At 43.4% G+C, this 24,484-nt stretch overlaps 1 protein-coding gene across 4 annotated transcripts in view; it reads left to right on the forward strand.

The window, feature by feature from the left end:
• CNGB3 (cyclic nucleotide gated channel subunit beta 3) overlaps positions 1–24,484 on the forward strand; it is a 193,662-nt gene that overhangs the window by 114,017 nt on the left and 55,161 nt on the right. For all 4 annotated transcript variants that reach the window (XM_075582968.1, XM_075582972.1, XM_075582973.1 and 1 more), the window contains 6 exons: positions 5,732–5,953; positions 7,834–8,042; positions 9,974–10,024; positions 10,794–10,880; positions 12,179–12,243; positions 18,834–18,956. In XM_075582968.1, the coding sequence (XP_075439083.1) occupies positions 5,732–5,953; positions 7,834–8,042; positions 9,974–10,024; positions 10,794–10,880; positions 12,179–12,243; positions 18,834–18,956 (757 nt within the window). The remainder of the gene's footprint in view (positions 1–5,731; positions 5,954–7,833; positions 8,043–9,973; positions 10,025–10,793; positions 10,881–12,178; positions 12,244–18,833; positions 18,957–24,484) is intronic.

Raw genomic sequence — 24,484 nt, forward strand, 5'->3', positions numbered from 1 at the left:
CAGTGGAGGTGCCAGTTGGTGTCTATAGTGAGGAGGCTGTGTCATTAGACCCATGAGCCCTGTGGTAACATGTCCCTAACATGTACTCCCTTATATGTTAAGTTTTGATGTACTTGCATTTTTTACCTTCCCTGCAATGAGCAATAATACTTTTTGATACACTATGTGTTGTGCGCTGTTTTAGTTTTTCTCTATTAGCACTTTGTGATGCTGAGCCATCACTGTTGAAATAGCAGCAGACTCGTGTAATGTTTTGAACAGGAAAGGTTACATTTTATTCCTTTTTCTTCACATCACTTTATTCACTGACACATTTTTGTCACATTGAATTGATACTTATTTTGTATCCTGAATATAGATTCTATTTTGGTTTTATAACTATATTATAACCTCTTTCACAATCACGTGTATAGTATATCACAATGTGATGTGCATTCATTTATATTTTATATTTTTTATCATCTCAGTGCTACAATCGGCATTCCACAAAATTCAGGATAGAAGAACAGAATTATGACTGAGAAGCGCAATACAAATCAGTCATGCTATTGTGCCAACATGGCCCAATCAGATGCCTGAAAATAGCCGCTTTAAGGATTCAGTCTTTGGCTAGAATGAGACAGAACTGTATCTGTGATCACGCCCCTAAAGATACAACACTAGTTGTCCACTAGTCTTTGCAAAGGAAAAAGGCACATGACTACAGGTTTGCCAAATACAAAAACAGAGAGAAGCCACGGGTAATGGTTAGGTGGGAGGAGAAATACAACCAAATTGAGGAACTGGAACTTAAATATCCTAAACCAAATGCAAATGTCCTCTCTACTGATAAGGGGGCCATGCTTGTTGCGGATTAGCCCATGATGGATGAGAAATCTGTAGACTGGGGTCCCCTGGTACTGAAGGAGCTTCAAAACAGCACTACTATAGCAGAGATACCCCACCAGACATCACTTGGGATTTCCCCACACATTGTACAGTAGAAAAAGTAATATGTCAAGACGATAAGTCTACCGACTACAAAACAGAGATGCCATGGGGGTCAATCCGGGTGGATAAAAACTCAGCCCAGGTTGAAACACCCATGATCCTTGATACTGTACCCAATGCAGGTGGTCACCCTACTTTCAGGGAAGAGAAGATCACCCAACAAATGGAAAAACTCATAGCCAAGTGGTTAAAAGAAGACTTGGTAAAATGGAAAGAGTTGCATGAGCAAAGCAACTTAGCACGGAGGTGGGGAAGCTAAGCACATCATGGAAACACTGTGCTTGGGAAAAGTCCTCCTTGAGCGACTAAAGCACGCTGATTTGAAGCACCTTCTGGACGAGACACTGGTTACCTGGAGGAAGGGTTCTAATCCCAGCGTGACTGGGGGTTCTCTCCCTCCACCCATTCTCAATCTCGAGTGAGAGTGGAGGGATGGGCTTCAGCCATGGCTAGCCCGAGCTACCCACAAATGGCAGAGGCATGTGACTGGGGATTAACTCCTGTCTAAATAGGGCTCCAAATAGCAAGCCTGTATCTGGCTGAGTCCATCAGGGAGCTGGTTAACTGCAGCTAGAGACAATTAGCTAGTCTCCATCTGGCTCATAAGTTAAGTAGAAAAGCCACCTACATAAACTGCAGGCGATCTCGTGAGTACAGAAGGACTGCTGCCTGCAAGACACCCTGAAACCAGACCCTCTACATCCAGAGTGCAGCAGACTCGGGAAGCCGCCAGAGGGTGGCCCCCCAACAGACACAACCCAAAGACTGACATAAAGGTACAAATATAAAGCTTATATAAAGCTTACAGGTACCTTACAGGTATAAAGCTTACAGGTAGCTCTTTGGACTTTGGGGTCATAGGTTGGCAAGAGGTCTATCCTCCCAGTCCTGCAGATAGTGAGTTAGTCACACAGGCAATAACAAGATCCCAACTTAGTTGCACTCTTTATATAATAAATGGAGAAAATAAAATTTGTATAAAATAACCTTTATTAGAAAATTGATAAAAATGGGTAATGATTGGTAAAGACAATAGTAGCCAATCACACGAAACACATCAGTGACGTCACGGCTTGTTGTGGAGAGAGGACACGGTTCAAAGATTTGGCGCGCCTCTCTCTGGGAAGGGAGGTTATGACTATGAATGTAATAATACTTTGTAAACTTCTGAGGCTATATTCGTGATATGGTGTATTATAGGACAACGTGCCTCACTGTAAGCTTTATAGTATACTGAGCCTACAGGCTCCTCCAACCCCATGAATATATTTCTATCACATTGACGGGTACAGTCCCGTTATAAACTGGCACACTGAATTGTGTTACGATGCATTTACACCAAACTTAATGCCATCTAACGGTCGGTCCAACCGAGGTTACCATACAGTAAATTATAACTGTAAGGGGGTCACCCCCGGTTCCCCTGATCTTCCTTTGCCCCCTGCCTTACCCCTGTGGCAGTGGAGGAAGGGGACGGCGACTTCTCCCGGTGGGCACCGCCCTCTTGGTTATGGAGCGAGCTTCGCCCATGCGCAGTAAAGATCGCGCACGCGGACCCCATAGAAAAGAGCTGTACCAAGAACTACAATTCCCAGCAGCCTCTGGGGACTGCACTTTCACCCTTGTCACAGGCAGCATTGAAGCCAATAGAGCTGGCATATTCTCATGCTGCAGAGTTGCAACAATGTTGTTTGCAGACAGGGTTTTTGTGAGTTGGAGCATGCTAGTCAGTCAGACCCAGGAGCAGCCAAGGGAAGGAGGTAGGGTGCAGGAGTCAGTGACTCCCTGCACTAGGCCAGCAGCCCCCAAGGCCAAAGTTAGCTCTGAGTCGCCCAGTATAGTGAGTGTTGCCAGGGACAGCCCTCAGGTTAGGGACCCTGTCACTTACAGCAGTTGGAGCTGGGGAGCTGTGAGGGAAGGAAGAGTGCGGGGAGTGAGTGCAGCTCCTGCACCCAGATAGGTACCCACATCCCAGGTAGGCCCCAACTCACCAAGAGGCTAGTGGGGTAATTGATAAGAGACGGCCCAAGATAGGGACGCTGCCCTTAGTGTTAGTGTGCTGTCTTGTCAGGGTCACGGCTGTCAGTGCCATGAGGTCTGACAGGTAGGCACAGTGTTGTGCAGCACGTTGGCTGCCAGCCCCCAGTGGGTCACAGCTTGTTGCTGCAGGCGCTGGGACCAGTTAGTTAATAGTGCGGCAGAGGGGACTCGGGTAGTACGGGAGGAGGTAGTGCGGGTGCAGGGGGTCAGGGACCCCTGCATAAGATAGGCTACCCCGTAGGCCCTAGGAGTTTTCCCCAAAGCCATTACAGGTTGCTGTGCTGTAGGGACGGCCTATAGTATAGCGCGTGTCACTGTAGTTTAGAAGGAACCATTTAGGGACACAGTGGACGCTGCGCCACCGTGCAGCGAGTGGGCGCAGTTCTTCATTGAGGCTGTGGCAGTCCTCCGGGTGGGATCGCCCTGGAGGTGGTTCCGGTGTTCTTCGGTCGCCAGATCCTTTGTGAAGCCAGTTGGAGATCCGAGCACGGGATGTGCTCGGGCAGGTACTATCAAATCCACAAGTGCACCAACGGGCCCTTAGTTTAATAGTGACTGCGCAGTCAACCATTGCCTCTCTCTACAAGAGTGCGGGACATTGGGTGAGAATTCTATGGACACTGTGTGGGATCACCTGGTGTTGGGAAAGCGTCCTGCGCGACGCAGTAGTTAGTGTTTCCTCTAGAGAGGGACACCTGTTATTGTGGTATTGATGTTACATGTTTGCTTTGCTCGTTAGTAAAAGGTATTGGTTATTATACATACAGTGTATGTGATTATTGTATTTGTCCTGCGAGGAACTACTCCCTCTCTGATGGGAGCCATCGCAGGTGGAGGCGCTGCACCGAGTAAGTGGTTACTCATAAATCATAATTGCCCCAGGTTCCGCTTGGCGGAAGCTCAGCCCTCCTGCGAGCCAACAGGTAAAGCACCACACCTGGTAACACCGCACCCACATTAGATCTGCGATTGGGGGGGGGGGGAATACTCGTTACATAACTATTAATAGAGACACCTAGCAGTGCCTAACAGGGATCCAACTCGTTTTGGCTTCCCACATTAATCAGGCTCACATTATTGTCCTGAGCTGTTATAGTGAGGACCTTATGCGGATGTCATACACAGCAATCAAAGCTGTTTTTACTTAACTTAAGAGGAACTCCCATTGTTACAAAAGTGCATGCTATTCTTTACAGCATAAATTTGTAACATTTAACCTGTGTCCGTATAAACATATTACAGAATCATTACATTTCAACATCAAGTTGTACAAAGTTACTTTTATTACAACTGTTCATAGGGAGTATCATTCTTTGGGACGGTGCTTTCTTTTGTATATGCCAAACTGATCCCTGTCCCCACTTTCCCTATTTATCAGAGTGAGTTAGCACTTACAACGGGATAAGCTGTTTGTTTATTTGGTTGCTTTCGTATTGTTTGAGGCTATGGGCTGAATAAAAATCATGGTTTATTTCGACCAAATATGTATCCCTGATTGCACCTCTGCGCATGTCTCTTACAGAATCCCAATGGATATATAGTAGTAGAGTAGATATAATATTAACTTAATGAATTTTTCCTCTTCAAATATTTTTAAATACATTTAGGTAAATATAGACAAATGGACCACTGATATAAGAGAAACACGTAACAAGATAAGGATGAAGAGGTAGATGTTAAACTTTCATGAAGTGCTTTACACAAAACTGCATTTGGTATGTGGATTAGACATGTCTGTTTATTAATTAAAAGCTTCCTAGTATTTTACTAAGGCAGCAAAATCCCTGCAAAACCAGCACTATATTTAATAAAAGAAAAAGAAATCCAATTGAAAGTACAGGCAATTGCAGTTTTTCCTTCTTCCATTCTTATGCCATTCTTTTGCATTGGATTTTCCCAGGTTTTGCACTTGGAAGAGTTTAGTATCTGACCTCCATATATACGGTAGGGATGTTTTGTTTACAATAAAAAGAGCAAAAACAAGCCATACCCAGAAACCAATGAGCAATAAACAGGACCTAGACACAAATGTAAAAGTTTTACAGTGTTTTCAATTGACCTCTAAAACATCCAATATGTAAGCCTGGTGATAGATCTAATGAGTACTATTTAGTATAGAAGCAATGTTTTATTTATATACAGTACCTCAAAATATAGTCACTTATAGTCAATGTGGAGAGAAACCTGTAAACACACCGGGGATACCTGGGAAAGAAGCATATTTGCATATTGATATGAGCTTACTTCTCAGATACCTTCAGGTTGGTCACAGGTATCTCAACCTGTGAAGTATTGGTGTTTTTTGTTGGAGGTATATAAGTCAATTGGTCTACTAATAAATAGTAGTAAATAATAAACAGGGCACTACTTACGGTATATACGGACAAATAGTCACTTATACCTGGGAAATATGCAAATTTAAACATACAAATATGCTCTCAGGTCTGGTATTTGAAGGTATATAAGTAAATGGTTCCTCTGCTAAATAGGTATCTCATGTGATGCGAATTTTAGCTCAAGTTTCCCAAGTTTGGCTCATTTTCAAGCGTTGTGACCTTTTGCAAAAATTTGAAAATTACAGAGAAGTCACAAATAATTTCTAGAATTACATTTGGAGACATTCACAAGTCTCTACTAGTTAAGCTTTATTGAGTGCTGTTTATACAAGATACGCTGTTAACCAATGCATTGTATATTTCAGCTCCCATCAAACATAAGCCTCCTCCACCTCCTCCACCTCCTCCACCTACAAAGGAGGAAGAAAAGGATGGTGAAAAAAGTAAAGAGAATATAGTGAAAGAACCACAGAATGAATCAGATGAGGAACACTACTGTGACATGTTGTGCTGTAAATTTAAGAGATCAACATTTAAAGAATGCCTCAAAAAGTTCAAGATGCCTGATTCTATTGATGCCTATACAGGTACTTGAAATCAGGAATTAAGGCACGTTGATGATATATTGTTGTTAAGGTTGATGAAGACATTCATTTTAATCAAGTACAACCTTTTCTGCAACATTTTCATTTTATACAAAGGTTTATCTATAATGTGGTAAATATATTTAAATTAAATTAATAAAGAAAGAAAATACTATTTTTTTACTTTCCCTCACTTAACCATGACTAATATCACATGGTAATTAACTTATTGTGCGAGTATTTGCACCTGAAAGAGTAAAAAAAAAAAAAAAAACCTCCTTTTAAAACTACTTACTCAGTACAAGAATCTCTTATGTACAAATAAGGTACAGTAGCAACATCATGGGTACCATGTATGTACAGAAGCAGTGGCTCAGTGAGTAAAGACACTGACTGGCACTGAGTTTCAAGCAGGGGAACCTGGTCAAATTCCCGGTGTTGGCTCCTTGGGCAAGTCACTTTATCTCCCTCCCTACCAAAAACAGTTTATAAGCTCCACGGGGCAGGGACCTGTGCCTGCAAAATGTCTCTGTTAAGCACTAAGAAAAACTAGCAGCACTATACAAGAACATATTATTACTATGTATACCTGTATACCTAACTTTATTTATATACTGTAGTGCTTCCCAGCAGTAATACATGTGACATAGTAATATAACACAGTGGGAATAAGAGATTCAGACATGAGAGTAAGAATAGGAAAGGGAGTCCCTGCCCCGAAGAGCTTACTATCTAAGGGCCTCATGCAGAGAGCATCGAATTTTCAAATTGGCGAATTTCATAAAAAGTAGCTTTTTTGGAGAGTTTTATTCTCCATATGCAGAAATGTTCGAATTCTGCTATGTTTAACATGGATGCGTGTGGCGAGTTTAAATGGGAAAGATGCGCGATTCAGAAATGTGTAAACAAAAAATCGCGCTTTTTTTTCCCCCTTTACTATAGGCGGCGAGCGCCATCTTCTTGCCAACTTTTCCTGGCGCGGCAAAAATGAGAAAATCGCGCCATTTTCTTGGCGCGAACAGCCGCTACATGCCGTTCGTACCTCTCTGCATTCGGAGAATTTTAAAACTGGCGAGATGAAGGTTCTCGCCAGCCGCGCGGCGAGATTTTGAAATAGGAAAAAAAAAATGGCGCGTTTTCCGTAACTCGCCATTTTCTGCAGGTTTCTGCGCGAAATTCTACAAAAAATGGCGAGATTTGAAATAACGATGCTCTCTGCATGAGGCCCTAAGTCTTTTAATATAAACATAAGGGACCTAATAAAGCACAAGTTCCAGCAAATACTGTATTCTACATGTGAGTCCAAAGATTTAGATTTTCAGATGGAAACGGAACCTGTGTCATATCCTATTGCCACGATAGTAGTGTGAGCGCCTAACACTGATCTCTCCTTGAAAACAATATCTTGTTGAACTCAGCCTCCATTGCTTTGTCATGTAACATTTGACCCCTATTATCTGCAATGGGAACAAAACGAAGTTTGCTGATTGCCCAAAAGTAGCATTGCCCTGTCATTAACCATGTTATTAATCAGCTGAAAGATGATAGAGGAAAATGGGGGTGTAGCAGCTCAGCGTCATGTTATCTTAAAGAGAAGGAATTGCACATACAACAATAAATATATTCGCCTATCCCTGCAAGATACAGAATATTAAAACAAACAAGCTATTTGTCACTCTTTGGAATCTTCATATAAACAATTAATAAATAAGGTCAGTTTATGAATAATGTACTAAGCATTCTCTTTCTGTAGAATAATAACCATCATTGAGTAGACATACTGTATGTACCATAACTGGAAGTTCTTTCTTTATCTAGTTTACAAATTATTATTAAGTATTATGTAAATATATACAGTAACTCACAATGGTTTTCTTTCTTAGATCTTTCCTATGTGCTGTGGCTATTCCTTGTTGCTCTATCATTCAACTGGAACTGCTGGTTTATTCCAATGCGCTGTGTCTTCCCATTTCAAACACCTCAAAACCTATTGTATTGGATGGCCACTGATTACATATGTGATGCTTTATATCTTTTGGACATGCTTGTGTTTCAGCCACGACTGCAATTTGTAAAGGGTGGAGACATAATCGTATGTGTAACATATCATTTTTAACTGTTTCCGTTTCCACTGTATCAATGTTTCTTTCACAGTAATGCTTTATGTGTTACCACTTATAGCACTTAGAGATAGTGTTGGTGTAAGTGTCGCACTTATTCACTGTGAATCCTCCATGGCTCCATTTACATGAAGGTACAGGGTGCTGTTAATCAGCATCTGCTGCAGGCTACTCACATAATCATAGAGACTTGCGGGATGACACACTCCTGACTTAATATTGTTTAAGAATAAAAAGTATTTTATTGAAGTCAACGTTTCGGTGCTATAACCACAGCAGACATGGTTATTGCCTGGTGTCATCCATGACATCTGATCTCAGAAGGGGATGTGCTCGTACTGTGGCAGTTTTTTGGGCAGAGTTCGGGCTCTATTTAAGTCACTGTATGTGGTACTGTTTGTTATGTCCTCACGAAGGTGGGGTTAAAGCACCGAAACATTGACGTCAATAATACAATTTGTATTCTTAAACAATAATAAGTCTGGAGTGTATTATCCCTCAAGTCTTTACACTTTTGTACCGACCATTCACATGTGTAATATTAGGTGGCCCTTCATGTACTTGCCCTTAATCATTGAAAGGCACCTGTTTTTAAAGTGATAACTATTTATGCAAAGTCTCCCAGATACAAAATCGTGGCAAAGAAACTGCACCAGATTTATTAATGAAAAACGTTACTATTTACAGCAATGGACTTTTCTGGTTTGGGAAATCCAGTGCAGTGTTTTTGACCTGGGTTTGCCCTGACTTTGTAGCCAGGAGATTTTGGCAGGTGACCCCGTTGGCGTGGTGGTTGAGGTGCTTGGCTTAGAAGGCTGTCAAGAAGAGTAGAGTTTGGTAAAGTGCCATGATTCCCCGATGAAGGAATTCAGACGAGGCAGCACAGGACATGACTGCATGAAGGCGTTTAAATAATATATTATTACAAAGAAACTCCCTCCTTGCTTTTTATGGAAGTTATAAAAACCTTATCAAAGCTTTCTGTATCCCTAAAATCCCCCATATTGTCACTGTTTATTCTCATTTATTTGTGCTCTGCACTTCCAAGGACCTTCTCTATATATTCTCTACTAAGTGCAATGTCTCATTATGTATGCTCCCCAAGTGCAGCACCCCTCTGCAAAGGACCAGCGTGCTAAGGGTTAACATTTGCTTGTTCTCTGTGGAACGTCAACCCCACCCACTGGAATGTTAATGAGCCATGAGGACACAAAGAGCTTTTGTTCACAGCTGCATTGCATCTCAGCCACCCACCCCACCTGTGCATCTGCTTTGCCCCAAAGGTGCACAGCCTTTGGTGCAGCCGAAGGGCAGCCAAAGGGTGTGAACCGTTTGCTGCCGTTCGCTGATGTTTTAGTGATGTTAAAGCTGCTCTATTTCTATCTGAAACTCATATGCCCTTTATCCCCTGTACCCAATTTTCCAACTCTATCTGTCCTATGAAATGTCTATGAATTCACTGTATAATCTCTGTTCTTTTAATGTAACCATGTATTTTTTATAACTCTGTGCCCAGGACATACTTGAAAACGAGAGGTATCTCTCAATGTATTACTTCCTGGTAAAACATTTTTATAAATAAATAAAATAAATAAATGTTATACTGTTTAACTATTACATACTGTGCACAGTAGCTAAAAAAGAAATAAGTAGAAAGATTAAATAAAAAAACTGCTAAGCTCTATTATAGAGAAAGAAACAGTCTAAACCCTAAACCTAATTCTAGATGATATTGCATATGCATCATTGTATAGTTCTAGATGACTGCATTTAAAATGCATCAATTAAAAATGCTATGGTTGAGGGTTTCTATTAGTACAGTACGTTTTACTCACCGTAACGTGTTAGTTTGTCTGGCTTATAAAATATGTATATGCAACATGCACTTTTGTTTTTTAACCAGACGGATGCAAAAGAAATGAGAAAAAACTATTTTGAATCTGCAAAGTTTCGGGTGAGTTTGCACTTATTATAGAAGTCTCATAACAAAATGTAGACCAACGCTGTAAGTAATTCCATATTTTTAAGGTAAGAAATATTTATGCAAAATATATATATATTTTGTGTGGCTGAACTTGTTTTTAGATGTTAAAACTAAATAAATATTTATTTCTATATTTTAGAATATTACACTAAAGACTTGCTCTGTTACAGAAAATCCATAATACAGTATTCCCTACAATTGTATATCATAGCCAATCTAATATTATCCAAACATATATATCATACCTACACATTTTCAAGATAAATTTCAAACTAAATATGGATTTCTGAAATGGCGATGAGTAAATCAGGCCATAGGTTGATGTTAGAATAAACATATTCCAATTGATCTTACTGGAGAAATAATTAGATGGGCAAAATGTATTCTGGTAAGTGTCCAAAATTACTCACGTCCTCTCTTCTCATATATCATCTGTAGATAGAGCAATGTATTTCAAGCTGCTTAAAGTCTGAACAGGTTAATCTAGGGGTTCACAACCCGAGTTCTCAAGACCCCCCAACAGGTCAGGTCTTTGACTAAGTCACTGATTGAGCCACATGTGCAAAAGCGAGGATATCCTTAAAACCTGACCTGCTGGGTGATCTTGAGGACTGTAGTTGATCACCACGGGGTTAATCCATTTCAGTGCTCAGTGCTAACATAGTAAATGCATCAACATGAGAAAATGTCATTTGTTTCATTCCATTGGAACTCTAAATTATTCTATGCTATTTCACAGCTTGATGCAGCATCTGTGATACCATTTGATCTTCTGTACTTGGTATTTGGATGCAAACCAGTGTTGAGAATAAACCGAATTTTAAAGGTACTGTAACACTACTATTTCAATTTCATAGTGTAATGTAATTGCTACCATTTTGTGCTTGGTCTTTACATGTACAATCAATATACCAAAGCATTTATCAATGCAAAAAATAGAAGAAAGTCCTCCTATTTTCTGCTACTGTTTGGAGGGACGTGGAAATCCCTCCTTTGGACTCTGGCTGCCGCTCTTAAGTATCATCCCATTTGGGACATATTACTACCTCGTGATTAATTGGGTGTTTCACTTATATGAGTTTCACCCATCCCACATTAAGTTTTCACCCTTTGTTAGCTTGTAATATAGTGGATAGCGCTACTTTCATTTTTTCTATTTATCAATGCAACCATCCGGAAATCAGTCATCTGTGCTACACATTGACACAACATTGTTGATTATTATGTCGTTGCTGCGACGGTTTGTCATTTATCTCCTTTCTAAACTTGGTAGTGGCATTCAGGAGTTGATAAGGTGTACAATGTGTTTCCTCTTGGATCTGGCTGCCCCATGGTTTTCTTCAGAGGTCCTATTCAATAAACTGAAGGCTATTCCCCACACTGGAGAAGGATTCACCTCTGTTTAAATAATTTGGACGCAAATACTTTCCAGCATACTGTAGGTAAATGGCTTCATAGCATATTGAAATAGAGCTTGGAGTTGGCTAATGAAAGGGGAGATGTAGGTATAAAAGCCAGTTGTGTGGAGGTTGTCAGTATAATAACTAGCGGGCAGAGCAGAGGCGTGCCTATTCCTAATCTATTTAAATTAGCTCAAAATGGTCGTTCCCATCCTAAAGCTCCATGACTGTGACATTAAAGGATGTACAAGAATGAGACCTTTTTTAAATGTTATCAAATGTTTCTGTAGGTGCTTTATGACAGAAAGCTGATAAGTAAATATAGCCCTATACTTTTTATTAAGGGAAGTATCAATATACAGTTTCAATACATTCATAATATTTGAATGCAATGAATTTTAATGTGTGTAAGAGATACGTTACATGGCAAGAGGTATTTGCATAATAGTAAATTGTTCTTTTTAATTTCATGCTTTGAATGTATGTTTATTTTTACTTCTTAACATATAGATTTTGTATGTCTATTATGATCATATCAATCAGCAAGCATGTGTCAGTGTTATTCAGATCACGGTCCTTACATTTTAAAAGTGCATTTATTAAGTAGCAGAAAATTAAAATTAAAACAAAATAATGATTGCCAATGTTATTTATTGTGTTATTGATTTTTTTCAATTGTAGCTGTTTTTTTATTTACTTTAATTTCTATTATTTTATTTTCCAGTATGGTGCTTTCTTTGAATTTAATGATCGACTTGAAGCTGTCCTGGATAAAGCATATATTTACAGGTAAAATGCAAACAGTTAGAGTATAATGGAAAAAAACAGCCTTTTTTATTGGTGTTACTCAATTCATCAGAAGTGTTGTCTTTGTAGCCATCACTACTTTAGTTATAAGACTTCTCTATTATACTTGTAGAAAGATGGGGGGTTATTTACTATGGTCTCGCAGCTGCAAAATGGCGAAAAAACTAATGCAAAAAAAATGCACCAGGACTTTAAAAAAAAATCTAAATATGTATGTAGTATGTGTGTGTATGTATGTATGTATGTATGTATGTATATTATACAGATTAATATAAGTGTCAAGAACGGGTGCGCGTGTCACAATATGTAAATGTATACACATACACATGAAAATATTGTCTCATATCTGCAACAATGTGTGCGTGTTAAATACCAAGTCTTTAGTCCACATTCTTGAGCACCCACTAGATCTTAGAACAAGTCCAAATAAATCAACTCTTGGGTGTTGCTGCTGGTGTGATAAAGGTCCTTCCACCGTCTTAAGATTGTCTGCAAAGAAACATAGCGCACACGCCTATTAAGTTTATTTAATATAAGTATAAATGTTGTAAGGCAAAGCCAAATTTACACACAATAAAAAATGGACTTATTAAATGGACTTATTAAAAATGGCATCCCATCCAGTGTAAATAGAGACCATAATCTTGGCTAAAACAGTATACAGTCTCTGACTGCTCCAGTGCTCCTGCACTGAGTGTTGGTATAGCGTATAAGGCTTTTACTGTCCTCCGCTTACTCTGCTGCACCGTACAGTATGTATAATCATCTCCAGCCCTTGTCAATCCACTGTTGGATGAAGGTCCAATCATTTTCCAGGTACTTCCATTGCAAGCCTCTCTAATTTTACCCCCCCCATCTTACTTTGGGTTGTTGCCTTGGTCTTTTGATATCCCTTAGAATCCAATTGAGGATCATGTTGTCCAACCATGTTGATTTTATCTTGTAATATGTCCAGCTCACTGCCCTTTTATTTTTCTTGTGATGATGCCGCAAACTTTTTTTTCCCCCCTTTCCGCACACATTAATTATTTTACTTTTCACTTTGCGTGATACCCAGTGTACTGATGTAGCCAGAGTTACTGTCCCTGGAGCCGCGGCATGAAATGCTAAACACTGTGGCTCTAAGTTACATCCTACTCTGATTTTAACTACCTTACACAATTTAGTGTCATCGGCAAAGATGGAGACTTTTCTCTCTATGCCAACCTCAAGGTCATTAATAAACATGTTTAAAAGCAGGGGTCCCAGTACCGCTCCTTGAGGTACTCCACTCACAACTTTAGCCCAACCTGAAAATGTTACATTTATGACAACTGCCTGCTCTCTATCTTTTAACCAGTATTTAATCCTGTTGCAAATATTTTTAGAGTCCAATTTGCTTTATTTTGTACACCTCTTGTGTGGAACTGTATCAAAAGCCTTTGCAAAATCTAAGTAGACCACATCAACTGCATTATTCTGGTCTAAATTCCAATTTACCTGCTCAAAGAAACAAATAAGTTAAGTTTGGCATGACATATCCTTCATAAATCCATGCTGATTAAAGTATTACTAATAATTTTGTTATCCGTTAGGTACTACTGAATAGTATCCCATACTAAACCTTCAAGTGCAGATGTACTAAGATTAACTGTCCCAGGCGCCTCAGTCAAAGAAGCAAACATATGCGGCGTCAGAGACCGTGTCTGCCATGATCGCTCTCCGGGGCGTCCATGTTTCCAAATGGAACACCCAGCAGCATCAATACTTTTGGTGCCATGACCACAGCAGTAGTGTGACCGTAAGTGGCAGCGGCACAGGAGACAGTAAGGTTAACTCTAGCTTCCCCACTATTGATGTCAGGGTTACAGTTCTGTCATTCCTACGGTTTTGATCAAGCTCCCTTTTTAAATATACTGTAGGCACCACATCTGCTTTACACCAATTTTGTGGTACTGAGCTTGTGGAAATTGAGTCCTTGAATATTAAATATAATGGTTTGGCTATTACTGAATTTAGCTGAGAACCCTTGGGAGCATCATTCTGGGCCAGCAGAGCAACATCCATGTAAGTGGGGTCCCAGAATCATCTGAGACAGTGCACCAAATCGTTCTATGCATACTAAAGCAAATCCTACCAGACATAAAAATAGTCTCACTCCGTCTGGACCAACCAAACAGAGTTCTACAGCCTAAACCAGCAGCCCCTGAGCTGCACCACAATATAATTGTGAGATACCAACACTTCCATACAAAGGAAGCTCTCATGCAAGCAGCGAGATCCCACCCCGCGCTGACCCTGGCAGGGAATCTTTCCCATTCTTGGCAGACATTCCCTGACAAACCTGGAAAGAAGATGGGAGATGCACCCATCACAGATGCCCTGCACCAGAAGGAAATAAGATACAAAAGGGGGTTACACTTTCTGTCTAATGATTTTCCACAAAGGGACACGATGTTGGCCAGGAACCCTTCTGAGGGAGCAGACCTGTTAACCAGATAGGCGATCGTGGGAGATGCTCTGGAGGCCTCTCCGAGAGATACACTGTGCCCAAGATCCCAGATACTTGAGTGAACTCCTAGTTGGTTCCTCAATAATTTGGCTCATGTAATTGTCTTTTTTCACCTCATAAAAACCTGCGTCCTTTAGTTGTAATGCTATTCTCATTGCTGCAATCCATGTCCGAATAATGAAAATCTCCCATTATGAAAACATTACCTAGTTTTGTGGCCTTCTCCATGTGCATAAGTATTTTGGCTTCTACAATTTCAGATATTTAGTGGTTTATAGCATTTCCTTACAAACATATTTTTCTATTTTTACCTCCAGTATTAATTTCAATCAACAAACTCTCTACATTTTCATCAATCCCTTCATAAACATCTTCCTTTTAGATTAGATTTTAAATGTGGTTTAACATATAAACATACTCCACCATCTCTTCTATTTGCTCAATCCCCCCTAAAAAAGTAATACGCCTCTAAATTAACTGTTTAATCCACAATGTTGCAGTAATGCCTATAATTACACATTGCACATGCTAGTTATTAATTAAAGCCACCCATTTTATCTGTCAGGCTTCTGGCATTACAAGCGTACTTAAGGTTTTTATCTGTCTGTTCTAGAAACCCCAAACACTCCTTCGTACACAACTGTCTTAGCCATGCATTAACATTCTTAAGCTTCTGCTGCCATCCTGGGGCAGTAGTATTTCTGAAAATACTACCATGAATGGCCTTGCCTTAAGCTTTTGGCCAAGATCCCTCAAATCATACTTAGGACCCTCAATCTTTGTTTAACTTTGTCATTGGTGCCAACGTATACCAAGACCACCTGGTCAGTCCCTGTCCCTCCTAACAATCTGTTTACCCAATTTGCAAGTGGAATTCACAGCCGCAGGGGAACTGGGAGCTCTGCTCAAAATGTTTAAGGATTTACAGGTGCTTGATGCATGGAGACAATTGCATCCCACAGGACAAGACTATATCTTTTTCTCCAAACCTCATAAGTTTTATTCACGCATAGACTTATTTGGGGTTGAAGCCTGGGCAATTTCATGATGACCACCATCTCCCTTTCTAAACTAACCCTTGTAAATCTCACCAGTTGAGACTGAATGAGTCCCTGTTATGTGTAAACAAGGTCCTTAATCAACTTAGAGATGAACTTAATTTCTTCTTCGCGACAAACTGACCCCAATAAACTTCACACGCACCACTTTTGGAAACCCACAAGGCATTATTGGGGGGAGAGGTAATAAGTTCTACCTTGGGAGATCACCTTCAGTTCCTGGAGCCTACGGCAGATGGAGGCGCTGCACTTCTAAAGTGATATGTGGGGTAGAAACCCCAGAAGCCTGTTCCTGTGTCCCTACTACCATCGGCAGATGACTCAGCCCTCCTGTTGCCAGCAGGTGTATGCACCATACACCCTGTAATGGCCCCTATCTGCGACCGGGTGGGGGAAACAACGTTACACTTGTATTCAGTGTGCTGTGAATCTGCTGCCCATTGTAGAAGGAAATGTTGAACTCTTCTCTAGAACTGGTAGAGGTTACAAAGCATATTGAATACATCAGACATGGGCTCTTATTCAACAAGCTGCTTTCCAGTGCTGAAGAAGAGATCAAGTGCATTTAAATGAATGGGACGAGTGTTCTCAAGCACAAAGGAACTGGCTTCACAGCAGAATGAATACAGAGAAAAAGATTCAAATGTAAGAACTTTTACTCGTGTGGTATTCATTTGGGCAACATTTTTCAATACATATTCCTGGGAAACAATGTCTGTTCCTATTTTAGCAGTCTGTCTTCGGATCAAACAGGCACAGACATGTTTAAGGTATTACATATGGGTAACTGAGGTATTTTTAAAATGAAACATCTGACAACTATTATTACCAAGAGACAGGGGTGCCCAATGCTACATCCCATTGACAAAACACATTGCCATTTCCAGCTCTGTTTTTATTTATATTTTAAATCTGATGTTTCGTCCAGGAGTTATCATCGTTTGACATATTAAGGGCATCTTTCTAGTAGCCTCGATGAGTTTGCAGCTATTTCGAACGGTTTGGTGTGTTCCCGCAAACGGTTTGAAATTTTAGTTATCACGGTATTCAGAAAGAATCTGAACCCATCTCAAACCGTGGTGCAGGAAAATGCCTAAACCACTCGGGACAGCTCAAAAACTCATCTCCGCCTCACTCAAAGGTCTACTCGTGCGATCTGGCTCCAGAGCTGCACATAGAGAGCCGCCACTCCCTGCGCATATCTCGCCAGTGATCGCAGTGTTTTAATTGTAGCGCTGTTTCCCCCACCCTATGGGAGATGTGGCGGCTACTGAGTGTATGTGGTGCTTTACCTGCGGCTCACAGGAGGCTTGAACCTCCGCTGATCAGAACCTGGGGTGTACCTGGATCGTCTGGTGACAGCGCCTCCACATGTGTGGGATCCTGACAGCACCGGATAACCCCATTCACAGGACCCAATGCAATAAGTACACACAGCGTATATAATAACAGGTTTACTGACATGCAAAATGGTAACACAATAATACATATACTCAGGCCTCACACGGCCTTACCCACACACTGTATCCCACTGTCCAACTACTTAGTCCACACCCCAGTGAGAGTATCCCCAATGTACTGGGCACCTATCCCAACCTGGTGTCTACAGTAGCCAACCCACCCAGAAGAGTGGGACAGCGCTGTCCACAATAAGTGTTATGGTTGGTGCACTTGTAGATGGTGTGATACCTGCCGGGTGCTCTGGCACCCGGTACCACCAGTTGATGATAGAACCGTCTGATCCAACACTGTCGCCGTCCACCTCCACATGGGATGGTATCCAGCTGGAGGGTCCCACCTTGAAGAAAGTCTCTAGACCTTGTGGTGGTGGTCTGGTCCCAGACCACAGGCCATCAGTGCTGTGCGGCGTCTCTGCTGTGTCCCTGATACTGATCAGCTAATGGGGCAGTGTCCCAGTCTAAGAGGCCTGTCTCTGTAGCAGCCACAAGCTTACAGGTGAGTCAGGGCTTAGCTGGGGCCTATCAGGGGTAGAGGGTGGGGGTACTTGTGCCGGGGTGGGTGGTTAGGCCTCCTGGGTGGGTAGTGGGGCTAGCCGCTAAGGTAATGAAGCCGTTTTAATAAAAATGTTAATACAAGTGTACGTGAGCAGGGGGGTCTCCAGAGAAGAACCTCTTTGATTTTAGGTCCTGGGACAAGCCCCGTTATGGGGTGCCGGTATCTCCTATGCATTTAAATGCCCCATTCATGTGACATGGGACATTTAAAGGCATTGGGATTACCACCACACCATAACAGGGCCTGTCCCCTGTGGCCTCCGGTGCTGATATTAATGTGTGTCAGCTTTGGAGACATTATTGTCAATAATGGATTGTATATTGCAAACAGTTTACAGGCTATATTGCAAACAGGACCGGGTTTATTACTATACACTGCAGTAACAGGAACAAGGCAGGATCTGTCGTATACAGTCTCTCAGGTTTCACCGGGTGTTGGTCCTTGGACCGCCACTACAGGCCAAGGGCACCCGCAGCCGTCCTAGCTCTCCCCACCTCCCTAGCGGAGGCAGAGGTATGATCCACACTCACTCTCCCCCAAGGGGAAGAGGAATAGAGTAGGCCCAATATGCAGCCTCTCCAATGTGTGACCTGCCTTCCTCAAGTGGGGGAAGGAACTACTAACTTTAGGGGGGTCCTACCCTTAAGTACAGCCAGAAGGCGGGCACCCAGTTGTCTCAGCTACAACAAGATATACCACCCCCAGCTGTCACTCAAGTGCAGTACCAAAATGTGAGGGGGAAACCCCCATAGCAACTACTGGCAACCTGATAGTACCAGGGTTTACTGCCAGCCCATTGGGCAGAATAGTAGTCAGGGGTGGCCCTGCTACACAAGCATATGCAAAGGTGCTATTTACAATCAGACAATACGCTTTCTCGCAGAAATGAGACCCCCATACTTTGATTAAATCAGTCCAAAGAGATTCAGCTAACATGGCTCGTATGCAATTTACTTATTCACAAAACTGTATATTGGTTTTAATGGTACGCCTTTATTTCTTTACAGAGTCATTCGAACAACCGGTTATCTCTTATTTATCCTTCACATAAATGCATGTATTTATTACTGGGCTTCCACCTTTGAAGGAATTGGTTCCACTAAATGGGTGTATGACGGCAATGGAAACATGTAAGTCTTCATCAGTATAAATTTGATGTTGATAAATATTAGCAGTAAGAAATGCCTCTAACATTTAGTACAAAAAGGGCTACTGTGACTTATTAAATGTCACTTAAGGTTAAGAAAGATGATTTGCTGATGTTTTGTGAGTGAAAAAAATGTTACACCTTACACTGTTGTGGCATTATAAAAATGCTAATATGTCATTATGAAAGGTCATATTCAACAAACACAAACCAACATAGCTTTCTGTCATAAACATTTTATGTTCCAGGCATCCTTTTTATCTTATGCAAGCTACGAATGACACAAATACAATATAAATTATGGAAATGAATATCATGAAAAAGATGCTTTAGGAGCAATATTTATCTATACAGTTGTTCAATAATGGATTGTAGTTCAGCAACCTGAGGCTCAGAATTAATGTACCCTGTAAACTGGTTCGTGTACTGGTTCATTTACTTGGTCCAAGGGCTTATGAATAAAGAACATCTGTCTCTATTGACTCTTTCAAATTTAAAAGAAAATACCCACGTAGGTCATTTTAAAGTTCAATTTTCTTTTATTGTTCTTCTGTAAATTGAACTGCTTACTACGTTCTCATTTGCAATTTTTTTTTTAATTAAATATGTTCCATCTGCAAGTACATCAGAGAATACACATATCATGAAACCCTGCGGTCACAGCTTCACTACCTGTTATAATTCCTCGGTCGACAAAATTCTAATGTAGCTGTTCACATGATATCAGTATGCCACTCTATAATAAAATATTTAATTCAGTGCCAGAAGGCCTAGCATTGGTGTCAATGGCCTTCTGGCATAACCTATAGTACGGTGGTTTTATATCCATTTTTATTAATGATTTGCATGTGTTTTGATTCATCTCTCCTTAAAAGTCTCTGCTTATGATTACTGGATGTTAATTCTCTATCAATCAGTTTGCAATTTTTTTTACATATGCAGCTATTTCTAGGGCCATTTGCTCTGTTATTAACGCCATGCATCTTTTTGATTGTTGTTTTATATACAAAATAAAAAAATTCACAAAGCAACGACCTCTATATTGAATGCTGAAGGGCTCCCATTAAACACATGCTCTTCCGCATATCTCGTGAGCTGGAAAATTGGTATCATTTGGAACCACAAAAGAGAGTGGTAAAAATATCCAGTGAGGGTTTAAAGACAGTTATTGTAGTAATAAACAAGAGGTTAACTCATATACAGATGCAGTCAGTTGTATCTTCAACCTGCCCCGCACATGAGTTGGTGAACTACAGACCAAACATGGAGTGTTCCCAGCAAAGTGCCTGGCAGGGGGGAATTGCCCCTCAGGATTAACATAGCGGGGGTCCCTGCTTCTGAATGGGACTCCCGCTGTGTTAGTACTATGGGCCACATCAGTCTGGAAGAGATGTTCAGTGAGAGCAGACAGAGTCAGTCCCTCTCTCTGTGCATCTCGAACAGGCGATCCTGCGGCTTTTATTTTATTTTAATAACACAATACTGAAGCAGGGGGTCTCCGGAGCTGAACCACATTAATAACAGCCCTAGGAACCCCCTGCTTCCTGAGTTACAGGCCCCAGTATGGGGTGCCGGTATAGGCAGTACCGGACAGAGGAAGTAGTGCACCCTGGGCAGGTTGCCCCTCCTCATGCAGGCGTGATACAGCGACTTGACGTGGCGACATGTTGCTGTGACAACGTGATGCCACATTGCGTCCCATTGTCATGGAAACACATGTAACGGGTGTTCCCTCCTGTCTGACCCACCCAATCTCACATTGGCCCGTGTGGTCTAACCGGTCCCCATTACGTGATCGTGTATGGTGGTGCACCTGCAAGTAACAGGACTCCTGAGTCTCCCGCTTGATGGTATTAGGGGATGTCATCAGGACAGGTAGCTGAGATAGTGGGTGCAAGTCCAACTTACATCATGTGCAGCGCCTCCACCTCATCAAGATCTATGCTTCCGCAGGGAGATGGTCCTGGTGAGGAACTCCTTCTCTGTGGTGCTATTATTATGCTCACTGACTAGCAGGGAGCGCTAGATTAAACACAGACGCTATCTAGTTAGGCAACCTAATAATAATGTCTAGGGTCTTGCTTCTTCAAGTCCCTTCCCGCTGCATCAGTCACTGTACACTACCGACACACTTTATTGAAGTGTGGTCGGTACCGCAAGCCGGGAAATCTCCCGGCTTGCTAGTGGCCGCCCCTCGGCGTGCCGCGCGTCATAGACGCGCGGTCACGCGTCATCGGGAGCGTGCGCCCCCTGCACGCGTGTCCAGGGGCTCCCCGAGGGAGCCCTGGTGTCCCGCGATCGCGGGACAGCGGCAGGGGGTTCCGGGGGACCCGGCGGACCCGGCAGCGGTAGGGAGAGCGCCCCGATCGGAGGGCGCTCTTCCGCTGCTTCAGCGCGCGCCCGTCACACTCGGGCGCGCGCCAGGCTACTGCTGCGGCACAGAACGGGCAAATGCTCGAATAAACTGTGCCGCAGCAGTAACGCTGTACTCTCGGGGCAAACCTCGCTCGTTGCGGTACACTACTTTATGCATGTAGATACTGCACCCAATTGTCCAAACCCTCATTAGCTGAAAAATTCGCTGTTCGGCCTGAACTCCCGTAATGGCACCCCCTTTCTGAACAATATAATACTCGATGTCAGCTCGAAGCCACCTTTCCCGGTTATCTTCAATCTCCCTCATCAGAGGTTCGGGGACATAAGGGTACTCAAGCCCATGAAACCTCTTATATTTAGCAGCGATGGCTCGCTCGGCTCGACAGGACTGAGTCAACCTAGCATAGCCCGCCCTCCCCGGCAACACCTATGACAGGGGCTCGTCTGCTTTCACGGGATCCTCTAACCCCTCGGAACCCTTTGGCGTAATTAAACCTCGCTTAATCTTACCCCACCTCATTCGCAACTCTTTAAGGTAAGCATCATCATCAAACTCCCCTGTAGCCCACCAATGATCCACCACCCCATCTTTTTCCAAAATGAATCGGGTGCGGTCAATCTATGCTACATATCCCTCATACAGAGGGGCCCACCATCTGGTCTCCCTAAGCTCTTCCTGACCTGACTCTATGGAGTCCTCCTCCTCGGGCCCCCCAGAAGATATCCCTGAGGTACCCTCTGATGATGCTGTAATTCCCCGGTGCTGTGACTTATTCCCAATGGTGACACTCAACGCACTAGGACAGTCACTAGACACCGACACATGTCGGGAAATCCTCCCCCCTCCCACCGATCCATCATCCGATGTTCCCAAGTCCAGGCTTACAGTCCGGTCCTCGGAAGGACCCCGGGAATCCCCTGACATCCCTAGGCTATCCCCTAGCTAGGGACTTTATCTAAGGCCTTGGGGCTAACTTTGGGAGTGGACGGGGTTTGGGGACGGGGACGGACAGTAGGTATCGGCAGGGTTACGACCTGCTCCTCGGCAATACCTGACTCTGCTCCACAACAAAGTCTCTCCTACTCACCAGTGCTGGGGCTCTTCACCCTCTGACTCGATCGCCCATTCCTCCTCGACGTAGGCGATCGGCTTCCGCTGCTCGACCGTAGAGGCGCAATCATTTCCCATTCGACCCCGCTCTGGTCACCGGAAATCATCTCCGTGTACGCACGTGCCTCGCCGCCATCTTGGGTTGGGTCCCCAATTGAGACCTCTTCCTCCACCAGGACATCCGGCAACGCCCTGCTCTGGCGTGATCACGTCTGGGCCTGGCTCCGCTCTTCTTTAATCACCACCACCCCCGGAGCCTGCGATAAACACTGTTTTGGCTTACTACTTCGTAGTGTCGGGGTGGATCGACCTCCTTCCGAACCGCCAGTCACCATGGCCGTGGAACTCCGCTGCTTGGGTTGACGCGGTACGGGTGACACTCGACTCCGTGTCTCCACACCACGAGGGATAGCATCTCGCCAAGGTGTACCAATAGTATGGTAGTCTGTCTTTAGATCCATCGCACTAGACAGCCTGGCACACTCCTCGTCCGAGGACTCTAGTTTCACATTCGGGCGGGGCATCCCGTTAGGTGATCGCCGATGTGCCCCTCTCTTGTCACCCCGTCGGTGACTGGTTTTCTCTTTCTTGAGAACCGGAACCGGTTCTTCGGGACCCGTGGATTCTCGCCATAAGGCACCCGGAATTTCCGCTGCCAGCATAGGGACATCTTCCTTGGCTTCCATGGCTTGCACCGGCACAAAAGTCGGCATGGGCCACAGATATTGCAGTCCACAATGAGGGCATCGGGACTCACTGCCCACGGCTCCACCCGGCAGTCTGCACTGCAGGCAGAGACAAGCCACAGTCTCTACACCCTCTACCCGGAGGATCAGGAAGCCTCCTGGAGCCGAGTAGGGATGTGTCGTAATCAAAGGACTCTGTTCAACTTGCTCAGAGACACCAGCCATATTCACCAGTGGAGGGACTCGCTTCAGGGGTCTGTACTGGTCAATGGCTCTTCGCAACTGGAGTGCAGGGGCTGGTTTGGCCACCCCTCCTCCTACCTTCTCCATCGGCATCCGGTGGAACTGCAAACCACTCCCCCTGGTTGAAACTAGGGGGAGGTCTCGTAGACTTGTAGGCTGACCCGGCACAGTGGCGGAGTGAGTCATAGTCCATGAGGGCGCGGCTCCAGCTTTCGTGCAAAACTCCCCAACAGGGTGGGGTCTTCTCGTTGGCGCCAACCCTGGCCAACAATTAGCAAACTGCAAAGTTGCAAGACTTTCTGCAGCTGGCCCACGCGGTGTCCCGGGAACGCGGGAACCGCCATCTTGGTTCGTATTATCTTTTTGCATCACATTTGGTTGTTTGTGTATCGAATGATAAGCAAGTCCATTTCGTTCCTCCCATCGGATAACACTGTCGTCCTCACTGTTCTCGGGGGTACTATCCCAAGAGCATAAGCAGGACAGACACGGCACAGCCACGGCTTTCACGCCAGTCCACAACAGGCTCACAAAAGTCTCTTCTGTAGCTTGTTCTTCATACTCGCACAGAACAGGTGCGATCTCTTCATCTGTCCGCCATCCTGGACCTTCTGCACTTTGCAGATCCTCCATTCTTGTGGTTCTCTCTTGGTCACTGAATATAAGATTCTTGTACATGGAGCTCCGCTCTGCGGGGCAGCTACCACATCAGTACAATAAAAATGCCTTGTGCACCACCTTGTGTACCTAACGTAGATCTGACTCATGTTTGCACTACCTCAGGCTAGGCTCACTCTCTCAGTGTCTACTGTATCTTCTTCCTCCCAGTCTGTGCTCCTCTTGGTAAGTGGTCTGGAATGGAGACTAGAGTACTCTGGCTCTTCCATGCAGTACTTTGGGCGTCTACCTACTGTTGGCTAGCCTAGCGCGGACCCTTCCAGAATTCCTGCCCTAAGTTACCAGTTTACCCCTTCAGGCATCCCCCACCAGCGCTACCTCAAGGCGACTAGAACAGCAATAGCCCCCTTCTCCAGACCCACTAACCCCTTGCAGGATCCCAAGGCGCCTGTGCGGTCTACAGCTCCAGCAGCTCCC

Source organism: Ascaphus truei, chromosome 2 (genome assembly GCF_040206685.1).
Source record: "Ascaphus truei isolate aAscTru1 chromosome 2, aAscTru1.hap1, whole genome shotgun sequence".
NCBI classification, from domain to species: domain Eukaryota; kingdom Metazoa; phylum Chordata; class Amphibia; order Anura; family Ascaphidae; genus Ascaphus; species Ascaphus truei.